At 37.8% G+C, this 16,485-nt stretch overlaps 1 protein-coding gene across 2 annotated transcripts in view; it reads left to right on the forward strand.

Annotated features, from left to right (window-relative positions):
* galnt9 (polypeptide N-acetylgalactosaminyltransferase 9) overlaps positions 1 to 16,485 on the forward strand; it is a 52,222-nt gene that overhangs the window by 11,699 nt on the left and 24,038 nt on the right. The window contains exons 1-4 of one of the 2 annotated variants that reach the window (XM_049763977.2): positions 3,365 to 3,517; positions 3,724 to 3,890; positions 7,693 to 7,867; positions 15,720 to 15,917. In XM_049763977.2, coding sequence (XP_049619934.1) covers positions 3,498 to 3,517; positions 3,724 to 3,890; positions 7,693 to 7,867; positions 15,720 to 15,917 — 560 coding nt within the window. In that variant the 5' untranslated portion in view covers positions 3,365 to 3,497. Of the gene's footprint in view, positions 1 to 3,364; positions 3,518 to 3,723; positions 3,891 to 7,692; positions 7,868 to 15,719; positions 15,918 to 16,485 lie in introns of those variants that run through there. The other variant, XM_049763976.2, reaches the window with a different exon arrangement.

A 16,485-nucleotide genomic window follows, 5' to 3' on the forward strand; every position in this document is an offset into this window, starting at 1 on the left:
TCTGTGGGAAAGTCTGACATTTACATGCATTCTTAAACCAATGCCTCTCAACAGGTCAGTGAACAGAAGGGAAATGTGTGTGTATATTTTTTTGGCTTGCTGCTTGCACGTCTGCAATGTGGCACCAGGCTCTCGAAAGTCAAAATGTGATGCGAAAAGATCCCAATACAAACACACTGCCAGATTTGTCATTGTATTTATATAGATACTTGGCAGGGTTGATTAAGGCAGACCATAGAGAAATCTGTGAGAGGGGACAGGTAGAATTGCTACTGTAGAACATATATGCATGAAAACATGACTGAAAAAAAACATTAGGAGCATGTTTCTTAAGAAGAGAAGTTGAAGGCATTGCTCCAAGTGGAGCCAAATGCTGCAATCCAGAATATTTTCAACGTAGCTTCTTTGATGGCTGGACGCGTAAACGCAACAAAAAATAACCCCCTTGATTTTGTACCAATGTAATGAATGTATTTTAATGAAATTATTTCACTGGTCTCAGAGTGATAACAATAAATGGCCACTCCAAAATATATTTTTTTCATGCATCACATGTTAATGATTGGAGTAATGATGGTGTGAGCAGGCAAAAGCCACAGACAACACAGTTGCATGCTATTTGTGCCAATTTAAATGATCCATTGTTCATTTAACGACCTTGTTTTTACAACACTATACGTAGGCCTATGTTGTAACATGTACATGATTCCTGGAAGCTGGAAATATCTAGTATTGCCTGCATATTTGCAGGGCACATACCTCGTGAGCAGTAGTCCGAAACAGAATTCTTCATTTTGCTCCTAAATCTAAGTGTATCTTTTTCAATAAGATGTACATGCTCTTTAACACTACAATGGGTTAACAGATGCTTCTCCTCAAATGAGCTTGTTTACCTGTCGGTTGACTAGAAGCACCTGTGGCTAAAGCCAAACTGTGACCCGGTTTTTACTTTCTGGACCTGGATTTGCCATCTCTGTTGATAGGCACGGCAAGCATGCCCAGCTCATATGATCCGCTGAGTATTTGAAAGCGGTGTGTTGCGAAAGGGATATATGGACCGGATCTTGACATGCTTGATATGGAGTGAGGTGGAAGTGGTATTTTAGCAAAAATATTGCATTTTATCGCATTCATAAAAGCAGGGTTTTAACAGATTTTTAGAATGCAAGCCTCATTTTTTTCTGCTCTTATAATCTGCGGTGTACTTCAATCGATCACCACAGTACATCACACAAATCAGGTGTCTGTACTAACGATGTGGGGCTGGCTTGTGAGAGGCAGCATATATAACATGACAAAAAAAAAAAAAAAAAAAGATCTGATAGAAGTAGTAGAATAATAATGCAGTTCGTTCAATTTTTTCTCGTTCCGTTTCATGTCTCAGTATATTTACGATTGTTAGCCCTGGGCATTTTCCAAGCAGATTGGGGAAGAAACATCTCTCTCAACACACCACATGATAAATGGTCAGGATAATCTTCCACAGACATCTGAGAAATGAGCTTTGCTGACTTGGCGACAAGGAAGCACCCTACTTAAGCCGTTGGCAAGGGAGAGAAAGCAAACTCTTGTGATTTCCATGACCTCGAATCAGTGGTTTGGTGTCAGGTATCAAATATAAATGTTTGCATCATTATATGTTGACAACAGACACACACTGGCAAAGAGGAGAAGGCTGTAGACTCAGAACCATGCTGGGATCCACCTGGCGGGTTGCCTTTCCTCTCCCGTCCTTCAGTTGCTTGTCGTCACACTCGTGTCCCAGTTCAACAGAGCACCTGCAGAGTTACGATGGCAAACATGCTGTCTACGAAGAGAACACAATCACAGCAGTGGTGAAGGAACTAAATTTAGACAGTCAACTTTTACATGCTGAACTAGTATGATTACACAAATACTATCCATCACAGCCAATTTAATTTAAGCAGCAAGTGTCTATTTTGTCTCAGGAGATAAAACGTTAAACATTCTTGTCTGTAACAATTTGTGACTCAAGTTTGTGATTCATATTACCTGCCAAGTCATTATTTTTAAGATTCCACTTAAAACTTACTGTCACATCTAATTCATGATGATAACGACACTGAGGTATGAGACTGATCAATTCTGACAAAACAATATGTTAGATGCTCTTGCATGAATGGTTTCAATTGCTAAATGCAAAATGTCACTTCAGCATATAATCTACCTTGAAGTTGATGAAAATGATTCTAGAGCTCCGAGTGTTCCACTCATAGGTTTGTTTACACTTTACTTTATTCCTCTAAATGTTCTAAAGTCGAGTACAAGTGTTTTTTTTTTTTGTTTTTTTTTTTTTAATAACACTCTGCCACACCACTTGCAATAACAACTTGATTATCTTTGCATAATGATTCGGTAAAGGAAAAAGTGTAGTCTGCAGCAAATAAAACTGTTGTGAGAGGGGCCTAATTGGAGCAGTGTGGAAAGATGCCGGCTTTGTTGCGCTGTTGGTGTCAGTTCACAGTATGTAAGAAACTCATCAAAAGGCTTATGGCATGTCAACACTTTTATATCAGACTTCAAAGTCTAAGTGCATACCTGAATAAATTGTACTCAGCTAGAAATGATTTGGTAGCTTTAACTTGAATAAAATACTTGTCTTTGTTGTTTGAAGGGTTGGATGGTAAAATATTCAATTAATTTTAATAATTGGTCCAAATCGGCTCAAAACTCCAGATGACTATAAAAGTAGGACTAATTGCCTGTACAGAACTAAACACAAGCAATGAGACTGCTGTGATAATGGCAAGGGCTACCATAAAATGTGGCCAAAAATGAGGTATTTTACATCTAATGATGTCCAATACAATATCTGTGTCATTCCAAAAGAAGTAATTCACATGCACAGTATTGACCACTTACTCTTCTACAAATGTCTGTTCAATTAGCACATTTATAACATTTTATGACCAATAGTAAATTACTGAATTATTTATCATAATCTCCTTATTTTAATCATTGTATTTATTTATAGACACACTGTTATGGCCATTACAGAAACATTCAGATTTAGATTCAGATAATAATTTTTGTGCGCTACTGTTTTCTGCTTTGCTTTTGAATATCTGCATATAACTGCTACACTTGTAGATGTCTCTGCTTGATTGAGTTGACTTGCAAATGAAATGTGCTTTATAAATGAAATTGTCTCGCGTTGCCTTCATAGCTTTAGTCTTCAATTAATTTGCTGAGATTACCTGTGTTTTTGTTGACATTGGTTTGAGTGGATTTAGTTTTCTCATGTTTTCCTTGAGGGCCTTTTTTTCAGCCTCGCCTTCCTCATCAGGTTTTTATTTCCAGCTGCTCTTATGAGCTCAGACCCGAGTCCACCAATCGGCTCCCTCTACCACTTGTGTCTTGCCCAGGTGTTCCTCAAATTCACATCTGTCTGCTTGTATTTAGTTCCCTCGTTTCTCTCTGTCTCGGTCATTTGATTGTTTCTGTTGTTGTCATCCTGAGTCACATTTCTTTGAGTCATGTTTTGTTTCCTTTCATGGTGAGTTTATTTCCATTAGTGGTTGGTGACATTCAGTTTGTTTTTTATTTATTAATTCTGATTATTTCAAGATGTCTCATCTTTTTTTTTTTTCTAAACACATTTTGAGATTTGTGCACTCCTTGCCACTCTTCCACATGCCACCCTACAAACATTAAACCACTTGCAGAATACAATTTGTAATAATGTTGAAATTATCATTACAGGTGCAAGCAGCTGACGTATCCAGAGGACCTTCCTCAGATCTCTGTGGTGTTTATCTTTGTGAACGAGGCTCTGTCAGTCATACTACGCTCCGTTCACAGTGTGGTCAACCACACGCCAGCTCACCTACTCAAGGAAATCATCTTAGTGGATGACAACAGCGACAGCGGTAAGCAGTAGAATGGCAACAGACTAATACGGGTCAAACTCTGTTTCATGTTTTTTTTTTTTTTTTCTTGTTCTCTTTTTAAATGTGAACTAAGATGACTAGAACGATTTGGGAGACTGTGGAATATGTGACTCAAAAAGATAAAGTTGGAATACAGGGTTCAATCTTGGTAAAAACGTTATTTCATTTTTCACGTTTGTCACCTCTTATCTGCTCAGTTAATATTCAACCTACATTTTTGTTATCTTAATCTGAGTATTCAGTTTCTTTAGGTCTGAGTCTTTCTCTGGTCATTGTCTATTGTAGTGCATCAGTCCCCATGTGCTTGTTTTCTTGCCCTCTCAAGTTTTCATTTTATTTTTGACTTTTGGAATGTTTCTGCTATTTTGGCTTCCTTGTTGTTTTGTTTGTTTGCAAAGAAAAACCTGTGTTTAAAGCTTTGTCCCAGCACTTGGCCCTGACTCCACCACACCCAACTGTGACACAGAAAGAGAAGAGGTTACCAACTGTAGAAGCTATTGTGGATGGGGGAGAAAAACAATAAGCACGTTATTGAGGACTGCTTTGGATCTAAGAATGTCTGCCTGCAATAATTAACCAAATGGGAAATAAAAAAAAAAAAGCAGCTGATCATCTTCCCTTTGTCCGTGAACACACGAGCAGTGTAGAAAATGTACGAATTGAGATCTGACAATGTACAGTTTGTGCTATCAATATTTATACCATTCCAGAGAAACATAATGGAGAACCCCAGGGAATGGATTCAGTCTGTATACAAGTGCTAGAAGAAAGAAAAAAAATCAAAGTTGATGGGACGACTCTCATCCCGTTCCAATCTATTTAATAGTGCTGTCTCCATGGTGATGAGAACAAAGCCTTATGCTGTGCGATGCTCGCATCAGGTCATGATGCTCTACTCCACATCACAAAGGGTTTAGTGTTTGGTGTAGGAAGAACAATGCACCAGAATACACTTGGCCCTCTTCACTCAACACACTCGGTCTCCTTCAGGTTGGCAGAGTATAAAGAATTCTAAAAACACAAGTTCAATGAAAAGGCACACACACAGAACATCCTCCATCTTCACTAGTGGGACTCAAACAAAGCACAAAAGCAAAAAACCGCAACAGAATTCAGAACAAAAACCTTGCAATACATATTGATCGTTGCTGTTGTTTTCACTTGCAATATGTAACTAAAGATTTTTTTTTAATAGTCCAAACTCGACTCATTATTTTCATTATACGTATTGTTAAGTCTACTTTACTTAATGCATTTACTTTATCAAAACCTAAAACAGACTTCTTGTTTGTCTTTTTCAATTAACACAATTTCCACAGCAAATGGATCTTATTTCTTTATCCACTGTATGTGGAACCTCGTGACCAAATGCAATAAATAGGTTAGCAAGCTTTCTGTCTCCGCTACAATAACGATTGAGAACATGATGGTTTGAAATCAAACGTATTCTGCTTTATTCTTTATACTTATCTGTGAACAAAATTTAAATCATTTATTTGTGCTGGAAGAAAGTGTTTTCACCTATTTTGCTAAATTTGGATGTTAGTTAAGCATGTACCGGATATTTCTTCCCCGACAGAAAATCCTCCCGAATGCCCTGTTGGAGAGGTCCATAAAAACGCAATGGTTTAGTTTTGTGCAAGGCTGGACTAACCATCTGGCAGACAGGAAATAATCATCTTTTGGGGCCGATACGGTGGTATTTAATACTTATATTCTTCCTTAACCCAAGAGAGTGGCCCCAAATTTGAAGGAAGCAGCCCATTAATCATGTACAATGCAGACGGCAAACAGAACCAGTCAACATCAGCTGTGGAGCGACCTGGCAGTCAAGAGTCATGCGGACTGCCAGGGCCAATTTTGTTTGTTTTTGTGCCAGTTCAGGCCAAAGGGGTGTCCTACAAGGCGAGATTAATGGCTTACTGAGCTGTGTTGTCTCTAAAAACGGGATTGTCAGTGTTCTGAAGGTAGCTCTTTTTTAACCTGACATGATCACCATGATAACATGCTAAATTCATAACTTGGTTGGGAGCAGGTTATGTTCTGAGATCCAGATCAAATTGACAATAAAAGCTACGCTCTCACTTTTAAACCCCTCTAAATCTCAATCAAAGTGGTGTCACTGTTTGTGGACACTCCGGTTGACCATAAGAGGATTAATACAGAGGGAAAGAGTCTTCTGTGATTGCACTGAGCCGCTGGCCTTTCCTGATCAACTTCTTTATTCGTGGAATAGATTCTCAACTGTGGCACCAAGATACATCTGTGTGCTGATTGCGCCAAATATTGATGTCACAATGAGGAGTTGCGTTCGTGGTGTGTGGCTGCTGTGGCATTACATTTGTTTCCCATGGGACCTACATGCATTTAGTCAGCGCTGGCATTAGTCAACTCAAATTCTGAGCAAGAACATCAGAAAATCGAATTCATTTGAACTAATCTCTCATTATTGGACAAACAACTCGCGGACTAAATGCTCGTTTGCAGTATATATATTTTTAATCTATTTAATGTTAGACTTCAGCCATGTTCAGCAGTAAGAAATTAGATCAAGTTTTATCCTACGCATTGCCATGGTCAGCGAGTTTCTGCCAGCATTCTTCTCTTGCTTTATTTACGGTTACTTTTTGCAGTTATAATTTTTCTATATTCTTTGTAATCTACCATGATCAGTTTCCTCCTTCTGGGGGAAATATGCGTCCCTCGATTGTTCCATTTATATATATATATATGTATATATATATATATATATATATATATATATATATATATATATATATATATATATATATATATATATATATATATATGGCAGCTGAGATATTTACCCTAATGAAGACAATCTTTATCAAATTGGATGGATGGGAGTCTGCTAGCCGTAAATGATAGTCGGATTTTGTGCGCATCATGCATTGTTAATTTGTCTCACTTAAAGTGGGACACTCAGCAATAAGAGAACACAATGAATATTTTCTAAACCGCTGAATGTTTACCTGGCAAAGACAGCTGAGATAGGCTCCAGCATTTCTGCAACCCTAGTGAAGAGAAGCGGTTCAGAAAATGTATGATTGTTTTTTTACGTGGTTGTTTCACTACATACTTTCAACAAGACATGCAATGTGAACAAATGTTTAAAGAAGAAATGCATTTACATCTTTCATTCTTTCTTTTTTTATAAAGAAAGGTAAAAACAGAAAAGAAGGACAATAATTCAATTCAACAATAGCGTAATCCCTCATTTTTCGCTGGGGTGACGTTCCGAAAAGAACTCATGATAGGCAAATTCCCTGAAGTAGTAGTTTCTTTCACCATTATTATACAGGCATAAATTGAAACTAAACAACAAAACTTGTTTTGAGGCCCAAGCATTTGTTTAACAAAATAAACGCTTTCTTACAAATAGCTACAGTGAAATAATTTAAATCATCAAGACGAAGTACGTACTATATAGTAGGACAAATCACGCGTATTTCATTGCGTCTCTGACTGTGCTGCTGCAGCCTGACTCTGCTCTATTTTCTCTCTTTCTTCTGAAGCCATAACACAATACACTGTGAAAAAACATGTGAAGCGGCGAGGCTATGAAAGGTGAACCATGATGTAGCGAGGGATTACTGTAGTTCAATAGTTCAGTTCAACAATAATTCTTGACTCGAGCTTGCCAATAAAGCTACCTGAGAATGGTTGGTGTTTTAAATGTTCAACAACCCTATGTTGTAGATTTTTTTTTTCTTCTTCTTACATTTCATTTTAATGAACTGTCTAATTTGCCCTTTTACAGTGGAGCTGAAATTCAACTTGGATCAGTATGTGAACAAACGTTACCCTGGCCTGGTCAAGATAGTGAGGAACAACAAACGGGAAGGTCTGATCCGAGCCAGAATACACGGCTGGAACGCAGCCACGGCTCCTGTTGTTGGCTTCTTTGATGCCCACGTCGAGTTCAACATTGGCTGGTAAGAGGTCATGATCAACACAAGCGGGTCAAAGGTCTGCCTGACTCTTACATCCTATTCTCACTCGTGTACAGTATAGCAGTATAGGTTTTCAATTCTCCAGTGAGTTTTGGTTAGAATTGGCTAAAAAAGGCACTTTGAATGAAACGCATCATGGAATGATAAGAACGGAAGATATACCAAATAGTCTACAATACACTCTGCGGAGTATGGTGATGCCTTTCGATATACTTGGCATATTGTAGATAGACTAAATGGACCTGGAAAACTCTATTTATTGAATGTACAACCTCAATTTAATACAGGTATTGTAAATTGATGCGTTCTATTTGTTAGGATGTCCTTTCATTATCTACAATACCCCCAGTGGCCAACCTCTTAAAGCCAGACAGACACAATTTGCCTCTGAATTTACATCTTTTCTTTTCCATCAAACGACTCATAAAAGATGCACTGCACTTAGTGCATATCATTTTGTATTTTGTAGTTTCACAATATGATGTGTTCAGTGATCCTAGCTTCTTGCCTATGCTAAAAAAGTGTTTTGTATAGAAGTGATATGAAATTATATCAGTCACAATCTTCATTCACTGTCTAGTTCTGAAACATTCTCGTGTTCCACAACAATGACATTTCAATAATCAACATCAATAATTCCTCCTCTTGAGGATGAATATACTTGCACTTGTGTGAAAGGGCTGTACATGACGAGAATTAGCTCAGACTCGAGCCTGGAAAAAGTTCATTTGCCAAGATGCCAGGCTGCCGAGATGCCAAAATACACCTCGAGTAGAAGAGCGGCACATGAATTGCAAAACATAATTATCACCCAACCTCTCGTCAACAATCTAGCCAAACATTAGTATAACACGAATAAATGTAATCAAAAGCCAATGCTGGTAACACGCACCAATATATTCTTACACAGCAGCTCAGCTTACCTTTTGGCTTTGACATACATACGTAAGTGTGCTAGGGTTGTCAAATCAAAGTGGTTCATTCACTATGGAACTTCGGCTGGCCTGACCGATCATGAGAAACTGGCAGTGTTTTATATCTTAATTAATCCCACTTTAATGTAACGCTCGATGATGATTTGTACCTTTTTAAACATACAACACACACAACATATTTAAAATACTGAATCAATCTGTATTAGATTGTCAAGGTAAATTAATATAACTCCGTATACTTGCTATGCTGAAAATAGCAACTCCGGCTGCCTGTCAGGTGGAGCCTATTTCAACTAACAGCGGCTGTATTTTTATCCGCAGTGGGAACTGAACTCTGAGTCCCTTCATTCACAAAATTCTCATTTTATGCAATGTTTAAAATACTTGTTGGACAGTGACCAGAGGTTATATTAACCACCATCCTCCCTGGACATTCATATGACAGAAGAGGGCATAAAGTCTAACAGATAGCAACTATGTACTGAAAATACCTGTGAAAAAAAATTCCATGTGGATCTCGGCTCCCTCGTCAACTAACTTTTTAAGGGCCATCAGACTCTAGGCAGCAAGTATGCTTCACAAGCCACTGACAGTGATGGCGCTTTTAACACAAGAAACAGGGAAATTGGGATTGAATTTGACACTGATCACCCTGGGCCCTATTTCTGCACCCATCTTAAATTCAGTCTTAACTGTGTGCATGGGTAGAGTTTTCTTTCTTTTAGTATTTTCGTAGAGGGTGCAAACAGAAGGTACCATGAAGCTCCAGATGAAATGTTGATGTTCATTCTAGAGAAGGTTACGATTACGTAAATTAAATCAGCAGATCGTGGTGGATTTCACACACCTCAGCACATGTATCCATTCTTTTATTTACTAAACTGATGTTTGTAAAGGCATGTGTCCTATTACAGTGCTAAGCTTTGTGGTATCTGATAGAAATGTCTTCTTTGACTCTTGATGCTGAGCATAATCAACAGAATCAATGTAAGCATTTACCAACAAGGACAGTGTCTTTCTGACACCCTTTATGTCTATTCTCCGGTGGAAAATAAAATAATATTACGCTAAAGCAGTGGTCCCAGAGTTGCTTCTTGGTTATAATGGTGGTCCCTTGGACAAAACCATTTGAAAACCTCTGCTTTACATGATGGAACTGCAGCACTACAGTTCTATAGCTTCAGTACGATTTAAAGCAACCAACAAAAACATGACCCTGTGTAAAAAATGCTTATTTAAATAATAGCCTGGTTATCTTCATCTGTTTTGCATCTGCTCTTGTTTCTAAGATAGATTTGCCTTTTTTACCACTACGTCGACTTGTAATCTCATGCTGGGCACGTGCATAAATCTCAATTACAATTTTCTTTTAAGAAAGTGTATGAAAAAAGAAATCCTGTGATTTTTTTCTTTTTTTTTTCTTTTTTTTAAAAAAAAACAGAAGTAGCTGGGTAGTGGTTGAGAGGATTCACCAAACCTGATGTTTTTTTTCATGAAATAGGCTCGTGCCACTTTGTGTGTGCATGTAAATATGTGAATTTACATAATCTACTGTCTTTGTGCAAGCACTTTTTGCACCTCCTTTATTCCCAAAGATTCGCCCTCTATCTACACAACCTATTTGTTACAATGGAAGGCGTCAGCTATTTATCATAATATGATTATTCACCATGACACATCCAGTGATTAGTAAGATGGATGCTTCCTCTATGTTGTGAGTCTCCATCAATGACCTTGTGCGTGTTGCCTGTGCATAGCGAGCCAACAAAAATGCTGCCAACATGCAGTTCCAGTGTTTGGATTCATTAGCATGGCATTCCCTGTGGTTTTCTGGATATTTGCAGTAGAAATGCTGCCCATTGACATTTGTGTTTCAGATGACATGACTGTATTGAGTGTATAATGTAACCTTTATGGTCAATGAGAAGTAGAAAGTTTGACCAGGTTGTTATATCTTTTATAAGCACTACATACTTTACAGGGATAATAATTGTTTATATTGCTGTAAATAACGTGCAATCGTTAACTAAAAGGAATGTAGCATCATGTACACTGTGAATTTTGTAGTCCCACTCTTAACACTGTAATACACTAACACTGTAATAAACTAACACTTGGAAGAGACTAAATAAAGTACATTTTACACTGAAACAAATGTGGGGTGGTGTTTAGAAAGATTTTTTACATATATATATATATTTTTTTAGAGTTAAATATTTTTAACCAGTAATTATAACTACATTTCACAAGGAGAATTTGACTATTAGTTTGTTTTTAAAGAGGGTTGCGGAACAAACCTTTAGATGGGGAGACCGCCAAATGACCAGCTGAGCAGTTCTGCTCCTATTTTGTGTTGCTAAATTGCTGGTGTCAGGCGGAATACTCGTGCCCCCCAGGCCCAAATGATTTGAGGTCTCTTTTCAGATACACCTGCAATTTACTACTTCACAGCAGGAGTTGCATAGCAGCCACCTCCCAACCTGAAGGTCATGGGTTTGTTCCTCAAAGCTTGAGTGACTGCTTTAAAAATACAAAATAAACAAGCTAATAATGTGTTGTTATTACTTTGTTTTCAGAATAGGACCAAATAGACTTTATAGACTAAAATCTCTACGAAAATTATGCTATTTTGACAAGGCGCCAACTGTAATATGAGAACTCTTTATGACACTTTTCACATTTGTTAAATCAAAAGGGAATAAAAAAATAATTATTAAAGTAAACACCGACATTTTATCAATCCGGCCCCTTGACACGACTGAGCCACACATACTTCAAACTTCATTTGACAAATAAACTGGATTAATGGCAGGAAACAGGAGTGTGTTGTAATTTGGACCTTGTGTTTGTCACTCCTGAACCCCATTACTGCAGAAGAGACACACTGAAATTATTTATCATTTATTCAAACCTCTGCACAGGTCAGACATCATGTTATTAATGATTAATCATTAGCTATGTGGCATTTGTTCCCTGCTGGGTGAATGCTATTGTGTGGTGACTGTAATGTATTTCTTATCTTTCTGCACAAAAGACTGGTGCATGTCCCTCTCCACTAGCAAGGCAGTGCTATAGTATTGTATAAAATACAGACATCCATATTTATTTTGTGAAGATGCAAAAATGGCAAAAATTGTGATTCTTGATTATTATATCAGCCGCAACTTCAGCAAGATTAGGAAAAAAATGAAATTAAATGTAACACTGCTGAAAGCCTTTCACGTGTCATCAACCCACAATAATGAGAATAATAAACTAGAGCTGCGAGCAGCTATAAAGGGCCCTCGCAAGTCGCAACCCTGGCCACTTTGGGGTACTTGCATGTTCGTAGCACATGCATTTGTCTGCTGTATGTACAGTATACCGTGTGGATTATTCTCGAATACCAATCAAATAAATTATTTAGGTCATGAGCGAAAGACCCAAATGATGAAATTGGATCTCTTCTTGCAAGGCTGGTTACATGTTCTGATGCATTTAGCCCACGTTAGAATTTCAAAGGGTTCTTGTACTAGGCACTAAGGGCCCTATAAATCTCAAGGAATAATTCGAACCACATTAATTTCTGATATTTCCCGATTTCAGAATGAGTCAATATGTTGCATTGTATGGTTAGCGCATTTGCGTCAGACTCAAGAGGTTCTGCATTTGGATGTCGGCTGACTCGACTCCCCCCGTGTAGAGCTTGCGTTTTCTCTCTGTACAAATTCATTTGTGTGTTCCATTGTAAACGCATATTCATTTAAGACCATATTACTTACACATAGGCATGAATGTGAGTGTGACTGTTTGTCTATTGACGAGTGACCAGCCCAGAATTCACAAGGCCTCTTGCCCAGTGAGCAAGGATAGGTTTCGAGCTCCTCCATGATCCTGATAAGAATAAATGATGGAAAATATCTGAGAGAATGAATAATATAGGTTTGAAATAAAATGGACAGCCGGGTTTTCACATTAATGTATGGAAAAGGTCGGTGGGCCGTAGATCTTTGCTGACAAGATATTAGCATGCTTATCCTTGTAATATAATTTGCCTTGAAGAGACAGTAGGTAGGTCTAGTACATCAGTATGATGTGCCGTATGAAATGGAATTGAATGGTTAGAAGAAAAATAACCACAGGTGGCGTATTTTCACAATCTCTGGCTCGTCATCACATTCGCTTTTTGTATTATGGGTCTCTGTGTGATTTTTCCTGATGTGGATGAATAAGCCTCTCATTGTTGAACAGATGGGACAGTAGATAAAGGGAAGGGAATAACACATGCATACTCATCTGTTCAAACTGCGCGTCCTCATTTCCAGAGCCTATCTTACGTTCCATCTTCATGGCTTCTTGTGGTGGGGAAATTGCTTCTTTGCTCAGGGGCTGTTTTAGGTTCACAAGCACACGAGAAAATGAATAGACGTGCACTTCTAAGCCCGTAACAACAAGTCAGTAACGTGATTTAGATTATTTTAAACGGTTGCTGCATTCTCAAATTGGCACAGGGCCTCTTTCTGTTTTTGAGAAGAAGGAGAAAAATCTGTCAACAATAAACATAATTACAATTGTAACTTTGATTACTTGTCATGTATATGTGTGTAGACTGTGGTGCACCAAATGTTGTCCAAAATGGTCTTAATCTTTGCTGAATTCCTTGTTTTAGTAGGTTTATCCATTCCCTCCTACAAAGTTTCAAAGTTCTTGACATAACGGTCTCCAATAATTTTATTTAATCCAGTCAGTTTCTACTTAGTGGAAGGTATTTTAGTATTCAGTTTATTATATGTGGCAATTGTTGGTAAGACGAAATAAATAACATATTTGTTACCATTTGTCATAATTGCATGTATTCCAAAGCCATACATCAACAATTGTTTTTATATCTGTTCTGATGATAGAGAATAATACACACTACAGTTCTTGAACCATCTTCTCTGGCTTGTTCTCCACTCCTTGCAACTTTTTATATCTTCACATCGCTCTCTCCCACAGGTTTTTCCGACTCAGGGAGCACACAGCTTCGCAAAAACCAGGGAATAGAATGGAGTGGTGGATGAATGATAATAAATGCCCATCATTTGTAAAGGGGGAGTTGAGCCGGTTTCAATAGCTGGCGGTGTTTTCAACTACTACCAAGTTTTGTATTTAAAGTAGTTTTTTCGTATCATCCCAGCATATGTAATTATGCATTCTACCGCTCTGCCCCATCAGTACTGTAAGCCTCACCGTCATGTAGCAGTTTTGCTTTGGCAAGACAAATGGGTCCCACTGAAGAGAAGTAGATGAGGCGAGAGAGCACAAGAACCAGGGTGAACTGAGGCAGTGGGCGGAAAGATGCAGAGAAACCACAAGTGTGGGAGTATCCTACGGAGACACATTTATCACGGTATAATTGCAGCCTTCTTTTATAAATTTAGAAGTATATCACATGACAAGCTGAGTGCATTAAGACTAGCTTTGAAGATATGGCGGGTATTGTCGCTGAGCATCAAAGTGTACTAATGTACCACGCAGTGATTTCTCTGTTACTCTATAACGTAAAGAAAGACTAGTGTTTTTCAGCCAAGGCTCAAGCACAAATTACCCAAAATGATGAGCCCGGAGCCTCATCAAATATAATCTGTCAACATTATATGAATTCTTACTGAAATGTATAAGCGGCTTCATTCATTACCTTCAGTGCTGCAAAATATGCATCAATGAGGGTAACATCTGCAATATGGATGAACGTCATTATCTCATTCAAGGCTTGGGAAGCAAACAAATTGATTCACTTAAATGTATATCTGCCCACATTTCAGCTTTATTTGTGACTTTCAGGAGTGCTATTTTGCTACTCTTTGTAATTTAGGACTCGGTGTTTAAAATGTTCTACAAAGTCTATTGAAGTTGAAATTTGAAATGTGCCCAAAGTTGACCTGTGAAGAGCCTTCATTTATTTTATCTTTTTTTTTTTTAATCTTTTTTTCTTCTTTCACAATAATTGTGTTAAGCGGAAGAAAAAAAAAAAAACTCGGATGAATTGTGTAATGGGGTTTTAAGTAAGGCCATATTTGGGAAAAAAAGAGCAATTTGTTTTGCGAGAAGCAAACTCAGCTTCTCTTTACTCTTTATATTTTGCTTCAATAGACCATCCTCTTACCTCTTATGAAGTCTCAAGGTGGAATAATTTTGTCATTTTTTTTCATGGCCAGGCTAGTCAAAATCTAGTTTTATTTGTTGACCTGTCGAAAATTCATTTTACTAGACATTTGCATTAACAACAGTCAGGGGGAATGAATTTGACAGTTGTTTGGGATGTAAAATAACACTGTTTTGGCAGTGTGTATCATTGCTGTGAACTGAGCAGAATTAATGTCAGCAGAGAATGAAATATGAGATGACATCTGCAACTGCCTGTGTAAATGCTCTTAGCATCATTTTGTGGATTCAGCATTACTGCTGATGACTTGTTGATATAGACTGTAATTTATCACAGATATCAGTTATTTCACTCACAGATGTACAAGAATAAAATGGGCACACCTCTTCTTCCTCATTTTTATCAATAAAAAAATCAAAGAACAAAGAAAATTTGAGTAACATAACGGATGCTATTGACAAAAAAATAATAGAAACAACCATAATATTACTAAAACTTTTAAAACAAAGGCAAATTATAGCCCAAATGATAATGTATCTTTTTTTTGTTTTGTTTGGGAGTGCTGAATAAATTCCCATCAGAAATGATATGTAGCCTAACTAATTAGAATACATGCAATCAAGATCAAATGTTTGGAAAAACCTTCCCATTCTTCTGACGTAAAAAAAGTTCTGTGTTTGAATGAACCTCTAATTCTGAAGTGTCTTGAAAAAAGCGATGTTGATTTAGGAATTGATCTGTGATTCTTTTCTTTCCCCTTTTCCTTCTATAGGGCTGAACCTATTTTAACCCGAATGAAAGAGGATCACACTCGGATCATTCTGCCTGCTATAGACAACATTAAATACAACACCTTCGAGGTGCAGCAGTATGCCAATGCCGCTCACGGCTACAACTGGGGGTTGTGGTGTATGTACATCATCCCTCCGCAGGAGTGGCTGGACAAGGGCGATGAGACGGCCCCTATCAGGTGAGCACGTCAGCAAGTGAACAACATCCATAATAGATGAGGATGTTTGATAAAATATGGATAACTGGAGGTTGGGACTTATTCATATGGGTAGCCATCAAACTTGGGTCCTCTTTTGACTGATGTGCCACCCAAACACACAAATAAATAACCTCATTGAAAGCTGTCTCATTACCATGATAAACACATTTAGTTGTATGGACAATCTCAAGGCCACAGCAATTCTTCATCATTAATGTGTTTGGGTGGCATCCAAGAATCAGCTTGGATCACATTGCAGTATAATCCTTTAATTGAGCATGTGGTCTTTGTAAAAAAAAAAAAAAGAGAGAAAAACAGCATCTATGTCATTTTTTAAAATTGCAATACAATAAAATCTGCGAAAATAGTTACTTTAAAAAAAATTATGATTTTCAGTCTGCCTGCAGCTCAATCAAATCCATCAAAATCGCATTACACCACTTGCGCGGCAACTTAGACCTGCTTTTATCCAGCGTGTGTAATGGAAAATGCTCTCAGTCCACCAGAGCACCTAGAAAGGTGTACCCAAATTCCAAAACACAGTAAA

This window comes from Syngnathus scovelli, chromosome 3, assembly GCF_024217435.2.
Source record: "Syngnathus scovelli strain Florida chromosome 3, RoL_Ssco_1.2, whole genome shotgun sequence".
NCBI lineage: Eukaryota > Metazoa > Chordata > Actinopteri > Syngnathiformes > Syngnathidae > Syngnathus > Syngnathus scovelli.